The sequence below is a fragment of the Aspergillus tubingensis genome (assembly GCF_013340325.1).
Source record: "Aspergillus tubingensis WU-2223L DNA, scaffold_9, whole genome shotgun sequence".
Classification (NCBI taxonomy): Eukaryota; Fungi; Ascomycota; class Eurotiomycetes; order Eurotiales; family Aspergillaceae; genus Aspergillus; species Aspergillus tubingensis.
This window is the reverse complement of record NW_023336283.1, coordinates 72,590-92,526: the sequence shown is the minus strand read 5'-3', so window position 1 is coordinate 92,526 and position 19,937 is coordinate 72,590. Positions and strand designations below refer to the sequence as shown.

Genomic DNA, 19,937 nt, shown 5'->3' with positions numbered 1-19,937 from the left:
GTGAGACATATATTCTAACACAAAGTCTATCTCTCTCTGGCCTCTTCTTCTTGCCCAGGTCGTTGTTATCTCGACCAAATGTCGCCATAGTCACCCACCATGACCGCGACAACCGAGCTTCATCCTAACTCTTCATCTTCGCCCGCTGGGAATGAGCCCTCCGTGGCCTTTACCCTAACGCATGGCGAGATTACTGCCACGCTGTCTGTCAGTAGTGCGGTGGCTACCACGCTGCAGCCCTACCGCGCCAGCTGGCTGGCCGACGACACTATCTCTCCTCTCAGTCTAATGCTGTCCTTCCTGGGCCATTTGACCCGTCAAAAGGCCCCTGCTTCAGCAGTCCAGACAGCTATCAGGGCCTTTGAGTCTCAGTATCTGTCTGGCAACGACATTCACACGGCTGTCACCATCCTGCCCGACGCTCTTGGTGCCAAAAAGACTGCCCTTCGAGACTACTATTCCTCCGCAGCCTATACCGGCCAGCCAATATCCAACTCACCCAGTGCCTTGTTCAAGTCCGCCCAGACAGGCACCTCCCGCATCACAACCATCTTTGGCGGCCAAGGAACGGCCAATCCATCGTGCGTGCGCGAGTTGCGGTCTCTGTACACCACCTACCGCCCCATACTCATCCAGCTCATACAAGAGTGTGGCCCTGTCCTGTCTTCTCTATCCCAGCGCCCGGACACACAGTCCTACTTTCGCGGTCGCTCTATTGACTTGGACACCTGGCTAGCCGGTGCAATAACCCTCAATGAGGACTATGTCAGCGCCGCGCCTGTCAGCCTGCCCATTCTAGGACTGTTCGATCTCGCCCACTACTGCATCATCTGCAATGTTTTGGGTCAGACCCCGGGACAAGTGGCCAACTCGATGCATTCCATCTCTGGCCATTCTCAGGGCATCGTTGTCGCCGCTGCTGTAGCTCGTGCTGACTCGTGGGCCTCGTTCTACGACAACGCCCGGCTAGCTGTGGAGCTGTTGTTCTGGATTGGCTTTGAGAGTCACCAGGATGCGCCTCAGTTGTTCATCGCGCCTGAGCTTATTGAGCAGACCAAAGAGCAAGGGCATGGAGTCCCCTCGCCAATGCTTTCCGTTCGAGGACTGGAGCGGCCAGCACTGGAAAAGCTTCTCACTCAATGCAATCAGGTGCTCCCTGGGTCGCGCCAGCTGCATATTGCCCTCATCAACGCTCGCACCAACCACATTGTCGCAGGTCCCGCAGCGTCGCTGTGCGGTCTCAGCCACATCCTGGCCGAGCTGCAAGCCGCTGGAGAAAAGGATCAGACTCGCATCCCGTTCAGCCAACGCAAGCCTGTGGTCACGCACTCGTTCCTCCCCATCAGCACTCCCTTCCATACTCCCTACCTACAGACGGCCTCCCAGCGCATTAAGGAGCGACTGGCCGATCGAGCGTTTTCCGCAAACGAACTGCAGGTACCTGTTTTGCACACCGCTACGGGCGAGGATGTCCGAGTCAACCCTCACTCCAATGTTATTGAAGCCCTCGTGGATGCCATCACCACCGACCCGGTCGACTTCCCCCGTCTGTTGGCCGACGCAACCACCACCCATTTTCTCATTCTCGGAGCCGGTCGCCTCAGCGAGCTAGTCAAGCAGATCAGACAGGGTTATGGCCAACAGATAATTGCTGCCAGCGAGCTTAAGCCTTCCAGTGCCGACATCGGTAGCCAGGCAGACCTCTTTGCATCCACCCTCCGCCCGGCTCCTTCATCTTGGGCGGACGCATATCAACCCCGCCTGGTGCAAACAGCCAACGGCCGGTTGATACTCGACACAAAGCTCAGTCGTCTGCTGCAAGTACCACCGATCATAACCGCCGGTATGACGCCCACTACTGTGCCCTGGGACTTCGTGGCTGCTGTCATTAATGCCGGCTACTTTATTGAGTTGGCCGGCGGAGGCTACCACACCGATGACGAGATGCGCGTCGCCATCGAGAAGATCGCTGCCGCCATTCCCCCTGGTCGCGGCATCACCTGCAACCTCATCTATGTCAATCCCAAGGCGATCGCTTGGCAGACACGGCTGATCCGCAAGCTCATCCGCCAGGGCGTGCCCATTGACGGGCTTACCATTGGTGCCGGTGTGCCATCGCTCGAAGTTGCCCGCGAATACATTGACGACCTTGGCATTAAGCACATCTCCTTCAAACCTGGATCAATCGATGCCATCAATTCTGTGCTACAGATTGCTGATGATAGACCAAACTTCCCCATCGGGCTCCAGTGGACAGGAGGCCGGGGAGGCGGCCATCACTCCTATGAGGACTTTCACGCGCCCATCTTTGCAACCTATGCAGAAATTCGCAAGCGTGATAACATCTTTCTTGTCGCAGGCAGTGGCTTTGGTGCTGGAGACGATACCTACCCTTACCTGACCGGCCAGTGGTCAGTTGCTCGGGGCTATCCCGCCATGCCCTTTGACGGAATTCTGCTGGGCAGCCGCATGATGCTCTGTCGCGAAGCCCACACCAGTCCAGCAGTGAAGCAGCTGCTCGCCACCACACCTGGTGTTCCTGATGGCGAGTGGGAAAAGAGTTACAAGGGCAGCGCAGGCGGCATCATTACAGTTCGGTCGGAGATGGGCCAGCCTATCCACAAGGTCGCTACACGAGGGGTTCGGCTGTGGGCCGACTTTGATCAGACGCTGTTCCGCCACCCTCGTCCCAAGATGGTCGAGGAGCTGGCCAAACGCAAGACGGAGATCATTGCCCGTCTAAACAAGGATTATGCCAAACCCTGGTTCGGTCAGGATGCCCGTGGACAGCCGATTGACCTGGCAGACATGACTTATGCCGGAGTACTGAGCCGCATGGTCGAGCTGATGTACGTGGCTCATCAGCAGCGCTGGATTCATCCGTCGTACAAGCGCCTGGTGTCAGATGTGGCGGTTCGCACCCTCGAACGAGTTGCTCCCTCTGTGGAACTGGACTTAGGACTGCTGGATGTACCAGCCAGCTTTCTGCAGGTGCTGACCGAGAAGTGTCCGGCAGCAGCCACGGAACGCCTGCATCCCGACGATGCGGCTTTCTTTCTGCGACGCTTCCAGGCGCGTGGGCAGAAGCCTGTCAACTTCATTCCTGCTTTGGACGAGAACTTCGAAACCTGGTTCAAGAAGGATTCGCTGTGGCAGTCAGAAGACCTTGAGGCTGTCATAGGTCAGGACCCCGAGCGCGTGTGCATTTTGCATGGCCCTGTCGCTGTTCGCCATGCCACCAGCAAAGACGAATCAGCCCAGGAGATTCTCGACGGCATCGCGACCTTTCACAACCACGCGGCTCTGCAGGAGTTTTACCATGGTGATCTCCAGCGAGTTCCTAAAGCTGCCGGTCCAGCTGTCGCTGATACCCATACTCAACCCGAAACTTCATTTGAAGTGAGCTCGCTGGATCTGGTGACAGCCGAACCTTTTGGCTGGGTACGTGACCTCCTCGAGACACCTACGATCATCCGTGCTGGTATCCGCAAAAAGAACCCGTTCCGCAGCATCCTGGCCGTAAAGCCAGGTCAGAAGTTGATTGTCAAGCCCTCGGAGCAGCGCATTGTGCTCTGTGAGAGGAGCACGGAGCAGCCAGTAATCAGCATCCGCTGTGACACCACCAGGACCATCTTTGTAGACCTTCATCAGCCCAGCAGCTTTACCGCTGCCCCTGCAGTACTCTCGCTCCAGTACAAGGCTCGTTCCTCCGGATTGTCTCCAGCACTGGAGGAGCTTGTTGACGGACGCAATGACCGCATCAAAACCTTCTACCGCAACCTTTGGCTGGGAGAATCGGCAGGTTCTACTAAGGATAGCCACTCTACCTTCCATGGACCTGAGATAACCCTCACTCACGACCTGCTCGAGGACATGTACCAGACATTGGGTCTCTCGCCGACGGGAATCCGACCGACATCCCTTCCCATGGACATCGCTATTGTGATCGCCTGGGAACCGCTAGTCGAGCCACTTGTCTGCGCGGGAGTTGAAGGGGATCTTCTGCGTCTCGTGCACCGCTCCAACGACATCGAGTATGTGCCCTCCGCGACACCTTTCCAGGTCGGAGATATCCTGCGCTCGAGTAGTCAGATCCAGTCCATCACCATTGAGCCGACGGGCAAGTCGATCGTTGTGAAGGCCACCATTGAGAGGGCCGGTGAGCCCATCGCCTTCGTCACTTCCTCCTTCTTCATGCGCGGCACTTACACCGACTATGCCTCCTGCTTTGAGCGCATCACCGAGCCTGAGACCTTGCTCGAAGTCTCTACTCCCGTAGATGAGGAGCTGCTCCGATCCCGACCGTGGCTTCAGTTGAATGAACCCGCGACCCCGATCGTCGGCAAGACGCTTTGCTTCCGACTAGAGACGTCCATCAATTGGAAGGATCAAACAACCTTCCAGACACTTCAAACCAGTGGCACAGTCTCCCTCCGCTCCTGGAATGGCAAGCAAACGCCCATCGGTCGGGTATCCTTCGAAGCTCGCGACGGCAAGGCCAACCCGGTGTCGGACTTCCTACGTCGACGTGGTCAGCCACTGGTCGCTCGCAAGCCACTCGAGGTAACTCAAGATCTGAACCAGACCTCTGAGGGCGTACAGATCCCCGCATCCAATGCGGGCTACAGCACCTTCTCCAAGGATTTCAATCCCATCCACATCTCGTCCGAATTTGCCCAGTATGTCGAGTTGCCTGGTACTATTACTCATGGCATGTACACTTCGGCTGTGGTGCGTGCAGTAGCGGAGCGCTGTGCGGCGCAGGGTGATTTGACACGTTTCCGAAGCTGGGCCTGCTCCTTTGTCGGCATGGTGCTGCCCAGTGATCGGCTTGATGTGCGCGTGCAGCACGTCGCCATGATTGAGGGACGGCTACTGTTGAATGTGACTGCCGTCAAGGCTGGTACGGATGAAGCAGTCATTCAGGCTGAGGCTGAGGTGGATCAGCCCTCGACGGTGTATGTCTTTACCGGACAGGGCAGCCAGTCACCAGGTATGGGGATGGGTCTGTACAAGTCCAGTGCTGCTGCTCGGGCCATCTGGGACGCAGCAGACAAGTTCTTTGTCGAGACTTACGGTATGTGCATCTTTGTATCTCCAATATCTCATCCAGCAAGCTAATAACGGTTGTTAGGATGGTCGGTTCTTGAGCTCGTCCGCCAGAATCCAACCGCTTTGACGGTGCACTTCCGGGGCAAACGCGGACGCCAGATCAAGGCCAATTACATGGCCATGACCATCGATTCGTACAGGGCCGATGGAAGTGTAGTAAAGGAGCCTATTCTTCCGGAACTCACGCCGAAGTCCACTTCCTACACATTCGCAGATCCGCGGGGATTGGTATTCTCGACGCAGTTCGCGCAGCCTCTAGTCTTGTTATTGGAACGTGCGGCGGTCGAGGATCTCCGGCAGCGGGGAGTTGTTCAGCAGGACGCAGCGTTTGCAGGACACTCCCTAGGCGAATATGGTGCATTGGCGTCCTTTGGAGAATTTATGCCTTTCACGGATCTGCTGCGAGTGGTCTTCTATCGGGGTTTGGCCATGCAGGTGGCCATTGAGCGCGATGATCAGGGACGGACCAACTTCTCCATGGCGGCGGTAAACCCGGCTCGTGTGGGCAAGTGTAAGTATACCCTTACTGCTACTTTGTGTGGGTGGGGGTTTTAGAGTGAATGCTGACAATGCTTTAGTCTTCACTGAGAAGGCATTGAGGCAGATTGTGTCGCACATTGCCACAACAACGCACGCCCTACTCGAGATTGTCAACTTCAATGTCGACGGAGAGCAGTATGTGTGTGCTGGAACAGTGAGTCTCAATTCCTGTCAGATTATATAGGTACATTCGCTTATGATATCAGCTCGAGAACCTTCATGCCCTGGCCGCCATTACCGACACCATTGCGCGATCCCCTATTGGGGCTACCCTTGCCCGCGAATTCACCGATGCTACTACGGTCGGTAATGCAGAACTTGCATCGACGAAGCTGGTAGAGCAATACATTGCGGAAGCCCGCCAACTCCCAGCACCAGTGACCTTGAAGCGCAGCCTTGCTACAATTCCCCTGCAGGGCATTGATGTGCCCTTTCACTCGGCGCATCTGCGGCCGGGAGTGGCCTCGTATCGCAACTTCTTGGAGGAACGTATTCCCAAGACTGAAGTGGATCCACAGAAGCTGGTGGGCAAGTGGATTCCCAATGTTATGGGGACGCCGTTCTCGCTGAGTCGAGAGTACGTTGAGGGCGTGTATGGGCTGACGCAGAGTCCGATCTTGAAGGAGGTGTTGGCAAGATAGGCGAAGTAACGGAGAGCTACTAATATTGTGTGGGTATTTATGTGTATACGATAGATTGTCTAGACGATTCGTCTATGTTTTTTGTCTTCTGGGAGTTCTAGCAGTTGCTTCCCGTCTAATATACTAGCCTTTTGCGATATGAATATAACCTCCTTCAATGATTCAAAGTACAATTCAAAGTATTAACATAGCCGATACTCTAGTTTGTTGGAAGGAAACCACATGGGAATCCTTAAAGTCATCTTTGGTTATTATAGATTTGTCTATCTTTCCATATGAGTCTTGTCCCCAGTAGTGAGGATGTGCATCATTGTCAGATCCCTTGCTATTTTGCTGTTCCGCATAGCTCTCATTGCCTTGTTATATTGAAGTGCTTTTCCTATACATTCTACTCAGCTTTTTGGTAGTTTGTTTCCGTTCATTAGTTGCTATTTCCAGGTAGTAGTTGCGATCGAAGATGTTACTACTTAATATTACTCGGTGACATATATATATTCGCTACTCGTAGGGGTTGACCCAGCCAATGACATACTGGTCGCTTCACAGGTTCAGCCGAACAGAGTGCGTGTGAAAATTTACAGCAATGCCTTGCAGCGTAATCGAACCATTCAACCTCAGGGGCAGTGGGTCCTCAATCTAGTGAAATGAATTGTATGGAGACATTGCATTTTGGACCATGTACTGTGAGGGTGAAGAAGCAAATTGCCTAAACCGTCAATTACTTCAGGTAGAATATTGAGACAAATAACATGTACCAGCATCATTGGTCTAGTGGTAGAATTCATCGTTGCCATCGATGAGGCCCGTGTTCGATTCACGGATGATGCATACCTTTTTTCGCCATTCTTTTTGCCCCTTCATCCCCTGCCCTTCATGTCCATTGCACTATCTCTTTTTGCTATCTCGTATCTATCTACTCGACTACTATGTCTACTGTCAATGCATGTCCAATCATCGGAAACACTCAGACTGCCGCCCTGCAGCTCTCGGGCCTGCCGATCGCAACCCACCGTTGCAGCTCCCCCACTCCACGGCTCATCCTTTAAGACGTTTAGACCTGCCTATCTCGCTGCTTTGTGTCTCTTGGATGGCTGTCTGGTTCAACGGCTATCCACAGTTGATCAAGTGACTCTGTTGCAGTGGAACGGCTATCCTGCACCTAACTCTTTTCTCTCGTCTGCGACTTCCCAGCCAACGGGGTCCCTTCTGACTGTTGATACTGGAGGAGGACGCTATCCATCTCGCACTTCTCTTGCTGGTTCGCTGGCAGCTTCAGATTGGCCCGCCGAGCTTGACATGACTAACTACGGTTCAAAGTAGTGCAACGACTATCTCCTTAGCTCAGAATGAATGGTGAGAACGAATCATCCTGCCGGGATTTGGTGGTGATCGGGGGTCAGCCGAGGGCAATGACGAGCTACCCTGGAAGTGTATCGTTGACCTTGGTGGGAGGGGCAAACCAGAGGAGACCACGGAAAACGAAGTAAGGCAAGGCAAGGCAAAGCAATGCAATGCAAGAATCAAAGCACAGCCAGTGAATCCACCCTCAGAGAGGGAAAAAGAGCAAAATTTCACAAGAGAAGGGCGATGATCCGCAGTCCATGCTCCAATGGGAGACCCGACGGAGAATTAACAACGCCCGGTTCCACTGCGAAAATGTCAGGCTGATTGATTGCCTGGGAGGATCCCTCTTTTTTCCCTCTCCCTGTGTGCGTCCCAGAGTCCCAGAACTCATTGGAATTACCCACTGTGGAAAAAGTGATGCTATCTCGGGACAATGAGGACCCTCTTGGCCCGAGCGTTTGCAGGCTGCAGAGATTGTCGCTGGGATCGCTGGCAGAAACTCTACTTTCTCCTACAATGATTTTTCATTATTTTGGAGGGGGAACTAAACTCTAACCTGCTAATAGACTTTGAATTGATACCCAGCCACAAATACTCAGTGATGCAGCAGCCGAGATAATCATGACTGACAAGGGATGGGAGGCTAAAGAGCGATCGCACCATCTGCACTCATGGTATGACTTGAACCCTCTCCAAGTCCAAGCGATGGTAACGAGGGCAACCAGTACCGCCCACTTGGACAGTGTCAGTGTCAGTGTCAGTGCCCTCCAAGTCTTTGCTGCGATCGCGATGGCATCGATTCCAGTCAATTGTTATGCTTTCTCCCTCTCGGGCAGGTGGGGCCGTTGCGTAACTCGGAATTCTGATTGCATCGCGAAACCAAAATATTCCTAAGCAAAGTGAGTGATGGATGGATGGCTGGATGGCAGTGGAAGTGTAAATGTAGTAACTATCAAAAAGTTGTCGATCCTGCGGAGTCTATCTCCTCTCTCAAACTACTGTTGTAACACGACGTATACTTTCTAGTGCTGCCTGCCATATCGACCCCTCCTCCCTCCGATCATCATCCCTTTCTTGACTAGATAGTGTAGACTTGTTGACTGCCTAATCAATTGAAGACCGACTACTTTGTAGTCCGTCTTGATAGTCTTTCGTAGTCTTCAACACCACTCTGAATCTGCTCGCCAGCCACCGGGACAGGCGATATTTTCAAGGCATCTTAGCCCCTCTCCGAACCTACTTTCGCCCGACAAGTAAACATAGGAAAATCAAAATTCAAAATATTCGCCCCCGCGGCGGACAGATGTTTTTTTTTCTTTCGCACCTTCGGAGACAAAACATCGTCATATCTGCTGGTGGACATGCGTTGGCCCAATGAGAAAGACGGCCGGCAGCGCGTCGAGGATGAAGCGGTGAAGGGCACAGCGATGGAGATCCACATCGGGCAAGCCGTGGAGGTCAAGCTAAAAACCCTAACGGCACTAAGAAGACGCAGAATCCTCCATTCCAGTAAGCTAATCCAGCTAATCCCAGCTAATGGACCCACGAACTGCTGTAGCCGCAAGACAGCTGCCCTTCCCTCGCCAATCAGCGTCTTTTCGGCCGCGTAGCTTGCATCCCGTCCACTCGGCAGCTTCTCAACTCCCTTCCTCTTCGTTTGCTTTTTCGTTGCGACTCATTGCTTTTCGGGGACCAGCTGGAGGTCCATGCTGTTTTCCCTTTCGATAAGGATGTGAAAAATTTTCTTGTTGGTCAGGCCATGACGCCGACGCCAATCTGGAGGGGTGGACAATCTTTTGCGCATGAGCCAGCGATCTCAAGTGCTATTAAAGACTCCATCTGGCTCCTCCTCGTCTCCCTCTTCCTCTCTTCCCTTTCTTCCTTTTCAACTTATCCCGCGTCGATCGCGTTGTGAATATTCTATCGTGACCGCATTGCTGGTCCTGTATCACTACTTTTTACCTTGTTCCTCTTTTATGGTTCTGTTGTGAATCATCCCAATGTTCAAGCAGTACTCCCACATCTTGTCCCACAAGAGGCGTCGCAGCAGGGGAAGCACCATCAACCAAGTCCTATCGGCCGCTCAGTCTGAGCCTGCATATGAGGCTGCCACGGTCAGCGACCCTGTCGAAATATGGACGCACTCGCAGTTGCTGCCCGAGGATGATGAGCATCGCAAGGACTGCTTCACCACCCTGACCCCGCGCATTCACAAGTACGACCATGTCGCCCAGCGCGGCAGCGATCGCTTCGTCCAGGACTTGACGGCCGCTCTGAACCTGGATGAGCCCCAGACCAGCTACCTCTCCTCCCCCGTCGGCAACTATGCCAGCTTCCTCTACCCGGAGTGTCTGCCCGAACGTCTCGAGACTGTCGCGTACTTGACTGAACTCGGCAATCTGCATGATGGTATGTGAAACCCCCATTGCCATCTACTAGCATGGCCGAACCCACCTCTGACGTCTTAGGCAAACAACAAGGCAAGAAAACCGATGAATCTGCCGAATCCCCCCGCGTCGCCGCCCGGAAACAACTACTAGAAAAGGCTATGTCGGAGCTGTCGGAGAAGGACAAGGATGGCCACGAGATCATCGACTGCTACCGCAGTAACTGGCTGGTCACCCCAGAGGTCCCCACGGCCGAGAACTGCGCCAACCTCGACGACTATGTCGCCCGGAGACGCCTCAATGCGGGCATTGAGTAAGTCACCTTTTCAATCGTGATGTTTGAATCATGAGATGCTAACGTGGATGTCAGCGTCTACTGGACCCTCATGGGCTTCGCGCATGGCACTCGTCTTGGAAAAGAAGACCAGGCGGTGGTGCGCGACGCATTGGATGCCGCCGAGCGAACCATGTTCTTCACCAACGACTACTACAGCTGGCCCAAGGAGAAGCGCGTCTCCAAGAAGCGCCCCGTTGCCAACGTGATTCTCTTCCTCATGGAACACCAGAACATGTCCGAGGAGGACGCCGTCGCCAAGGCGAAGCAGCTGATCATCGACAACGAGCACGAGTTTGTCCGCCGTCGCGAGGCGCTCTACCAGGCCAACTCGGACCTGGCACCTCAGCTCCGCAAATGGATGGAGGTGCTGGGTGCCTCCCTGGCTGGTATCCACTACTGGTGCAAGAATGCTCCGCGCTACGCAGTCCCCGAAACTGCCGAGGAGAGTGAAGAGGAGGAGTCATCATCCGAGGAAGATGGCTCCGATGAGGAAGAATCATCCTCTGACGAAGACACCGAAGACGACGAGGAAGAAGAAGAGGAAGAGAAGGCTGCCCCCGTTGAGGTGGTGCCGGAACCCGAAGAGAGTGAAGAACCCGTGGAGGTGGCTGTCTGGACTCCCCTGGTCACCGAGGAAGAAACCCCCGACGTGCATCTGGATACCTCCGCCCTGCTGGCCCCCAGCAGCTACGCCCGCTCGATCTCCCGCAGCACCCTGCACAGCGACCTGCTTACTTCCCTGAATGCCTGGCTGCAGGTTCCCGCCCGCCCGTTGGCCTTCATTCGCCAGGTTATTACCGAGCTGCAGGATTCGACCGGCATGCTGGCCGACGTGCAGGACCAGGCCGCCCTGCGCGACCAGCGCACCCCGGCCCACCTGGTGTACGGACCCGCGCAGTGCATGAACAGTGCGGCGTACTTGTTTGTGCGTGCCGCCCGCATTGTCACCAGCCTCAACTGCCCCGGCATGCTGGATGGCCTGCTGCAGGAACTGGAGGCACACTTTGTCGGCCAGTCGTGGGAGCTGAACTGGCGCTTTTCGACCCACTGCCCCGGCGAGACCGAGTATCTGGCCATGGTGGACCAGAAGGCCGGCGCCAGCTTCCGTCTGCTGACGCGCCTCATGCAGGCTGCCAGCATGGGCGGCGCTACCCTGGACCTGGAGCCCTTCACCAAGGTGCTGGGTCGCCTGTCGCAGATCCGCCACGAATACTTGGGTCTGCTGGAGTCCACCGCTAGCGACCGGTCGTTTGGCGAGGACCTGGACCAGGCCAAGGTGACGTACCCCATCGTCCGGGCCTGCAACCTGGACCCTGCTGGTCGGGCGGTTATCTTTGGCATCTTCCGTCAGAAGCCGGCCGGCACGGTGCTGCCCATTGAGAGCAAGCGGCAGATCGTGTCGCTGGTGCAGCAGACGGGCGCCCTGCAGGCCACCTACGACCTGATCCGTCAGCTGGCCCGTGAGGCCATGAACACGCTGAGCGAGCTGGAGACGGCGGCGGAGGAGCTGAACCCGTCGTTGCGCGCGGTGGTAAAGTCGCTGGCTGAGGTGCCGGCACCGGATCACCTGTAAAAAATTGATACCTTTGATGGAGATGATGCGTGGTGGTTGATATGATGATGATGACGATGATGACGATGACACTCCTTGTTTCTCTAATGTCTACATGTCTACTTTCCTTTGGCGTTTTCTGTGATGATGATTTATGAGACTTTCCTTGATGTACGGCTATGAGATGATATGATTAATGACGATTATATTCCAGCACTCAGACGTTGTCAGTTAACGAGTAGAGATGATCCTATTTTTCAGTAAACAGTAGTATAGTTACAACATAAACACATGAGTTACAACGCGATCAACACCGACTTCAGCTCGGTCCAGTAGTCTGTGGCATACCGACTCAGCTCTCGTCCCTCCCCACTGCCCTTCCAGCCCCCAAATGGCATGTCAAACGCCATGGTCGGACTGGTGCAGTTGACCCCCACGGTACCCGCCTCGAACTTCTTGGCCGCTCGCAGCGCTCGTGAGATATCCCGTGTGTAGACACTAGCATAAAGTCCGTACTCGGAGTCGTTGGCGCGCGCCATGACGTCTTCCTCGTTGGTGAAGGTGTTGACGGCCACCACGGGACCAAAGATCTCCTCCTTCATCAGGCGCGACTCCTCCGGCACGTCCTTCAGGATGGTCGGCTGCACAAAGTAACCTTTGTCGCCCTCGCGCGCACCACCCAAGTACACCGAGACACCCTCCTGCTTTGCCAGATCCAGATAGCCCTGCACGCGCGCAAATTGGGCAGCATCGGCCTGCGGGCCGCGCGTGGTGCCCGGAATGAGCGGGTGACCACTCTTGCCCATCTCGGTCATGGTGGTCTTGAGCTGCTCAAGGAACTGAGAGGCAATGGCCTCGTGTACATAGACCCGCGAGCTGGCAACGCAGACCTGGCCGGAGTTGGTGAGAATGGACATGGCAGCAGCCGGCACGGCCTTGCTCAGATCGGCATCGTCCCAGATCACCAGCGGGGACTTGCCGCCCAGCTCGAGGGTGACACTCTTGAGGTTCGATTCGGCGGCCATCTTCTGGATGGCACGACCCGTGGCAGTTGAACCGGTGAAGGAGATCTTGCGGATCTCCATGTGACGGGCGATGGCCTCACCACAAGGGCGACCGAATCCACTGAGCATATTGAAGATACCCGGAGGAAAGCCGGCTTCCTGGGCACAGCGAGCAGCCACCAGGCAACTCAGAGGGGCCTTTTCGGAAGACTTGATGACGATGGTGTTGCCGGTGACCAGGGCTGCGGCAGCCTTGAAGATCATGGTCACCACGGGGCCGTTCCAGGGGACAATAGCACCGCACACGCCAAAGGGTTGGCGCAAGCTGACATTAACGAAGCCAGGGGTGTTCAGGGAGGATTCGCCGGTGATATCTAGGGCCTTGGCGGCATATACCCGCACGAACTGGGCCATGAAACGACCGAAGTCTGGATTTTGATAACGAGTTAGGCATGTCTGTACAATAGGGATGACGAGGGAATGAGCTTACGGTCATTGTAAGCGGGCTTGCCCATGCAAATGGCATCAAGATAGGAGATCTCATCAGCGCATGCCTCCAGACGATCGGCCCATTTCTCCAGCAAGTGGGCTCGCTGCAGGGCTCCCGTTTCCGACCAGGCTGGGAAGGCAGCTTTGGCGGCCGCAACGGCGCGGTCGACATCATCGGGACCGGCTTCATAGACCGAGGCACTGAGCTCCTCGGTGGCCGGGTTGTACAGGTCGAACTTGGACCCGGAGAGGGAGGGGACAAACTCTCCGTTAATGAAAAGGCGAGTCTCGATGTTCTCCCGCTGTCCGGGATGTTGGGGAACAGATTGAGACATGATGAGAACGACTAAATCAAGTAGAGTGAGATTAGAGGGTTCTGAGGACTGATGATCAGGGTCAGAAGAGTCATGGGTGACGGGCTTTATATAAGGGAATGGATGGATATTAGGCCAACTGCAGCAATGAGGGGCTGTAATGGCTCGGTCTCAACACTAATGCAATGGTGTAACCGATCCCTCCTATGAGAGATTCGCAGAGCGAGTTCGTATCTCCGACGATCCTCACCCGTGGCTCCACGACGAAGGAGCTCTGACATTCCAGATGCTCTTGGATGCCGTCATGGGATGAGGGTTGCTTGACTTTCTTTGAGAGAGCTTGACAGGGGCGATGCCACTGCTGACAGCCATGGCCCCGCAGGCTAACTAGTCACTAGTAACCAGTCGTAATTCCGCATGCGGGTTTAAGTTTCAAACAGACGAAAATCTCGGCCCCAAGCTCCAGTATGCTGACGGTCTGGATGTATCTATGGCCTGGCTCGTTTCAAGTGGGGCACGGAGGGCTGAAGGAAGTTGTTCGATGAAAATGGTATATATTCTTCAATGTGGGACTGAAACATAGACGGAATTACGATGGACTTCATTATTCACAAGTAGTAGGCACAGGAATCTAGCATCATGGTCGCACAACCCAGCGGACACGAGGATTGCCTCCTAAGTGGAGGAATGACAACCTGTATGATGTCTCCTTGCGGCAGGGTCATCACGGTCATTGCTGAATGTCATCCTGTCGTCCCCTCGACATGAATGGTGGAGTTAATATCGGATACCGGAGTTATCGTATCCGGGGATAATAGATGCTGTCGCCGGTTATTCCATCAAGCTATAATATGCTATGATATGGAGAGTGAAGAGATCAATGTCGATGAGGTGTAAATGCTGCCGTCAGCCATGTTGCTTCATTAATGCTGATTATCAACCCTGAATATTTTTGGGGTCCATCACTGCGGAATTCCCCATTAGGCTAGTGAAGATCACATTCTCCTTATGGAAATATGTCCCGGCTACTCCGTACAAACAGTACAAATGTCACAAACAGAAGATGACAAACAGAACAAACATAAGAAACATAACAAACCCGATAAACCCACCCATACAAGATAACCATGGGGAGTTAGGTCAAGGCGAACAGATGTGGGAAAGGGACCTACAAAAGGACCCCCAATATCCTCCCTGAACTTGAAATGAAATATTCTCTCGAGATGCATCCTCTACTTTATCTGTTCTACTTTGGTCACAGTCATGGCTGGCACACTACCGTCAGTCCTGCAGACTTTGCTGGCTGGTTCCCACTACTTCTCCCCTCAGAGATCTTCTGTCTGCCACCATCACCACCATCACCAGCATGACATCGCCTCCATCGAATCCATGGACTCATGGGCCCAACTTCGTCTTATGAAGCAGCTGCTCTGTGTTAGACATCCTCGACAACCTCTTCCACCGTCCTTACTTCAGGGGGTCGATCAGGTTCTGCTGGAAGAGCGTGCCAATCGCCTTCATATTGATGCTGCTTCCATTCCGGCCCTTCCAACTCCATCATCAGAGCCTCTTCCTGCCACGCTCCACCTGTGGCAAGGAGACATTACCACCTTGGATGGAGTCACTGCCATCACCAATCCGGCCAATGAGCAAATGCTGGGATGTTTTCAGCCGGCCCATAGATGCCTGGATAATGTCATCCACACCCGGGCAGGTCCCCGCTTGCGCGAAGAATGTTTCCAACAGATGGCTCAAGGTCAGCGCATTTTGCCTGTCGGCCAGGCTCGTGCTACCAAAGGCTACTGCCTGCCCGCCCCCCATGTGATTCACACCGTGGGCCCTCAGCTGGATGCCGAACAGCCTGTGCCTACAACGCACCAACGACAACAGCTGCAGCAATGCTACGAGGCCATCCTGGACGTCGCAGAACCCCTGCCCGCATCGGACCCTCAGGGTAAGACCATCGTTCTCTGTGGTATCTCGACTGGACTGTTTGCTTTCCCCGTGGAGGAGGCTGCATCGATTGCCGTTAGATCGGTACTCAACTGGCTGCGGCGTCGTCAGCACACCTCCATCACCAACATCATCTTCAATACTTTCACCGACACCGACACGGCCGTCTACAAACAGACACTCAAGGAACTGTACTATCCAGCTCCCTCCCTCGTGCCACCTCCCCAGGTCCATGGATCTTCGCTTGACCAAGCCAAAGCTTGGCTGGCTGCTGCCGATACCATTGTTATCAGCTGCGGAGCCGGCATCTCGGCAGCCACCGGACTCGACTATACCTCGACCACTCTGTTCGATCGCCACTTCCCGTCATTCAAGCAATACCAGCTGCGACGGCTCTATGACACCTTTGGCCGCACCAACCGCGATTGGCCATCCGAGAGCGTCCGGTGGGGATTTTATTTCTCCCATCTAGCCATGGTGCGTCGCTGGCCCCGATCGTCTCTCTATACCTCCCTGTTAGAATGGCTGGCATTGCGTTTCTCATCCGATCGGGTTCACGTACGCACCTCCAATGCAGACGGACTGTTTGTAGCTCATGGACTGCCTGAAGCGCAACTCTCCACCCCCCAGGGCCAGTATGCCTTCTTGCAATGCTTGGGAAATTGCCGTCCGGATGCCGTCTTTCCATCTGCCCCCTACCTTGACGCTGTTCTGCCGTATCTGGATCCGCATACCCAGGCCGTAACGGCACAGGACAAGATTCCGACATGCTCATTCTGTGGTGGCGCTATGTCGATATGTGTTCGGGCAGGAAACTGGTTCAACGAGCGACCCTTCGCTCCCGGCGAAACGCGATGGCACCAGTTCCGTGAGGTTTTCCTCACGGATCTGACACGAAACGTTGTCATTCTTGAGCTGGGCGTCGGCCTCTCCACACCAGGGGTGCTGCGGTGGGATAATGAGGAGCTAGTCGAGCAGGGCGATGGACGTGTACGACTGGTGCGCGCGGGCTTGGGCGACGCTGTGCAGGTTCCTGGGGAGTTGGCTGCTGCGCAGCTGGCCATCAGCATAGAAGGGGACTTGCGGGACGTGGTTCGGGCCATCGTGGCTCCGTAGACTGGTCAGTTGATACGTAAATATGATATATCCACCCTGCTGAATCGGTCTCTCGCCGAACTTGAGTACTGTATGTGTATATGCAGCGATGACCTAAATACTTCGTAGCTCGTGTTGGAAAAGTATGTGAGTTTTGCGGGATTGTAAAATTTAAAGGCGTTGGGGCCATGTTTTATTTCAGACGGTGAAGCACCTGCTCAGTTAGCGTCTTACATAGAGGGCTCTATCAGCAATGGAGAACGGCAATTGATTTGACTGTATCCTGTTTCGGGCACGGAAGTTCATTACTTGACTACCTCATTGAGTTTCTACTATAGGTAATTCCTGACCCATGCAATGAACCTCGTTAGATAAGGATAAACACTGCCTAGGAAGTGTCGTCAAAGGCAATTCGTTCCAGCTCAAATTAGACTCATCGACCCATCTGCATCAGACACAATGTGGCTGTCGATGATTGGCTTTTGGCGCAACTTTCTGAGCAGCAATTATTGAGACCAGATCGACGCCGCGCTTCCCGATTAGGCCTTGGAAATAGACATCCGTTCGAACGGCGTATTATGAGAAACACATGAGAGTTAACAACACCTGCTACACCTCTACTCATGCAAGCCCTCAATTATTGAAATCTTCCACTGTTGGCACGATGCAGGATTACGAGAAATCTGAGCTGTGTACTGACTAGGAATAATGGCAGTGATACTTACAGCATCCAGTAGTCTGGCATGTCGCCAGTATAAATCCATGGGCAGAGTCCGCATAATCTCTACAGACCTCGGGGCAGTGTGTGCTCATCTAAACCTCCAGGCGAGCCATGCCTCGCTATAGCCAGTGGTACACACCCCTCGTTTTGGGTCTGCTCTACAGCGGCCTAGCGGGGGCACTCTCTCATGCCCCAAGACAGATTGACCGAGAAGTCCTGAAATTTCAGGTACCGAGCCTGGTCACCGCGGACTCCTTGCACAACGTTCATTTGAACTTTGTGGACAGCAGCTTTGAAGGGCATATCAAAGTGCTCTACGGCGACTGTCACACTGGCCTTGGGCATCATGAGATCGGTAACATTGTCATCGCGCATGACGCCCATCCGGAGCGCTTCGTTTGGATCACTCCGGCCGATGCGCCCCATCTCCACTGTCTCCACGCTGTTTCCGGACTGACCCTGCTCGCTCGTTCTGACCCCATTCCGATTGCTACCCGCTTGGCTCGTCGGGAAAGCATCGCCAATGTGTCTGATGTGATGGGCCCTTGGTTTGATGGCGTTGCGTACATGCAAGGCAAGGAACCCGGCAAGGCCGTGGTGTCGGCAGCCAAGAACTCCTCCGTGGCCATCCTCGGCGGTGGCATCTCCGGACTCATGACGAGTCTGCTGCTCAACTCTGTCGGCATGACCAATTGGCATATTGTGGAGTCCACCCATCGGTTGGGTGGCCGCATTCGCACCCATTATATGAACAATTCGCGGCCCGATCAGTACCAATACCAGGAGTTGGGGCCTATGCGCTTTCCCATGAACATCACCTACGCCGATACCAACGAGACGCTCCAAATTCAGGACATGCGGCTTGTCCTCCAGTTGGCCGATGTCCTCAATGAGCTCAATGCCGACACTAATCCAGAGCTGCGAGTCAACTTTATCCCCTGGATCCAGAATAATCCCAATCTCCCGGCGGACACGGGCGGTGTTCGTCTGCCAGATGGCCGAATCCCTACTGTAGCCCAGGTTGCCGCCAACTCGTCGCTGGCATACACGCCGGCCACTGCTAACGCCAGTGCTGTTGCGGACGCCAAAGCTCGGTACATGGAGTACGCCCAGACAGACACGATCAGCAAGATCCGGGAGGTTGCTCGCAACATGTACCGCGCACATAAAGCGGCGTTGGAAGATGGGTTCTACCACTGGTCGGAGGCCGCATATATGCGGTACGCGCTGGGGGAGGATGCGGATGTCATTGACCTCGCCGCTGGCACGTCCAACAATCCCATCTGGGATGGATTTTACGATGATGTGTACTTTGCGGCTACCGAATGGCGTACCATTGACCAGGGGGTGGAATCTCTGGCACGAGCATTTCTACCGCACGTCACAGGCAAAGCCACCCTCGGGCGGGCGGTGGCCGGGCTCTCGTACAACGAAAGCTCGGGCAAGATTGCCTACACCTGGCGCGACTCTCCCCTGCAGATCACCCCTGAGCGCAGCGAGGAATATGACTATGCCGTCGTGGCTGCGCCCTTTACCAAGGTGCGCATGTGGGATTTGCCGCGATACTCGTCGATTCTGAGCCGGGCCATCTCCGAGACAAATTATGAACCCTCCTGCAAGCTCGCTCTGCTGTATGAAACCCGCTTCTGGGAGCACCAAGAACAGCCCATCTTCGGAGGCTGCGGCGAGGTGGACATTCCCGGGGTGCAATATGTATGCTATCCATCATTCAATCTGAATGGCACCGGTCCCGCGGCGGTTCTTGGGGCATATGCCGTCGGAAGCCCGGCGCGGAGTGTACAGGCGTTGAAACCTGAGGACTATGTGGCACTGGCACGGCGCAGCATGGTGGAGATCCATGGAGAGATTGCAGAGGAGCAATTCACAGGTATGATGGTCTATTTTATATCTTTAGTCAAATTGAAGCTGATTGTCTCCATAGGAATTTCCCATGTTCACTGCTGGGAAACTGATGAACATCAGAACGGCGCATGGACACACCCCCTCGTTGGGCAGCAAGAGATTTTCCTGCCTGCCTACTACCAGACCGAGTTCCAGACGATATTTATTGGCGAGCATACCTCGTATACCCATGGCTGGATTGCCGCGGCTGTGGACTCCGCCGTGCGCGGCACTACCCAACTATTGCTAGATCTGGGTCTGGTGGATGAGGCCAAGGCAATTGTGCATGAGTGGATGGGTCGATGGATTGAATTGTAAGTTGTAAAGATTGTAACATATGCAGGAGCTCTTAAGTGTACAAATCTGAGAAGATAGTTTCCTTGTCTGCAAGTCCAGGCAAATTGAATTGTGTCCGTGCTCGGATGATAGCAAATCGGGGGTCTCGGGCAGCACCGAGCAGCCGATGGTGCCTCCGAAATGCACGGTCATGCCCCGAAGGAGCTGTTGTAGATCCCCCACTTCCCGACTGCCAACGCTGTAATCAAC

At 54.6% G+C, this 19,937-nt stretch overlaps 5 protein-coding genes and 1 non-coding gene across 6 annotated transcripts; 5 read left to right on the top strand and 1 right to left on the bottom strand.

Annotated features, from left to right (window-relative positions):
• Positions 1–99: 99 nt before the first annotated feature.
• Positions 100–6,293, top strand: AtWU_08108 (fatty acid synthase subunit beta; the record flags this gene model as incomplete). The annotated part of the gene is made up of 4 exons (XM_035503216.1): positions 100–5,077; positions 5,135–5,623; positions 5,691–5,806; positions 5,859–6,293. The coding sequence occupies 4 exons, from the start codon at positions 100–102 to the stop codon at positions 6,291–6,293; spliced, it is 6,018 nt and encodes a 2,005-aa protein (XP_035359109.1).
• A 757-nt stretch (positions 6,294–7,050) lies between these two features.
• Positions 7,051–7,121, top strand: AtWU_t211. Its single transcript has one exon. It is a non-coding gene; the product is annotated as a tRNA-Gly (tRNA).
• A 2,516-nt stretch (positions 7,122–9,637) lies between these two features.
• AtWU_08107 (geranylgeranyl pyrophosphate synthase) lies at positions 9,638–11,934 on the top strand (the record flags this gene model as incomplete). Its single annotated transcript, XM_035503215.1, has 3 exons — positions 9,638–10,046; positions 10,106–10,337; positions 10,395–11,934. The coding sequence occupies 3 exons, from the start codon at positions 9,638–9,640 to the stop codon at positions 11,932–11,934; spliced, it is 2,181 nt and encodes a 726-aa protein (XP_035359108.1).
• A 275-nt stretch (positions 11,935–12,209) lies between these two features.
• Positions 12,210–13,741, bottom strand: AtWU_08106 (aldehyde dehydrogenase family protein; the record flags this gene model as incomplete). The annotated part of the gene is made up of 2 exons (XM_035503214.1): positions 12,210–13,345; positions 13,408–13,741. The coding sequence occupies 2 exons, from the start codon at positions 13,739–13,741 to the stop codon at positions 12,210–12,212; spliced, it is 1,470 nt and encodes a 489-aa protein (XP_035359107.1).
• Positions 13,742–14,983: 1,242 nt separating this feature from the next.
• On the top strand, positions 14,984–16,789 carry AtWU_08105 (ganglioside induced differentiation associated protein; the record flags this gene model as incomplete). Its single annotated transcript, XM_035503213.1, has 1 exon — positions 14,984–16,789. One exon carries the CDS (start codon positions 14,984–14,986, stop codon positions 16,787–16,789), a length of 1,806 nt encoding a protein of 601 aa, XP_035359106.1.
• An 811-nt stretch (positions 16,790–17,600) lies between these two features.
• Positions 17,601–19,709, top strand: AtWU_08104 (flavin monoamine oxidase family protein; the record flags this gene model as incomplete). Its single annotated transcript, XM_035503212.1, has 2 exons — positions 17,601–19,377; positions 19,432–19,709. 2 exons carry the CDS (start codon positions 17,601–17,603, stop codon positions 19,707–19,709), a joined length of 2,055 nt encoding a protein of 684 aa, XP_035359105.1.
• Positions 19,710–19,937: the final 228 nt, after the last annotated feature.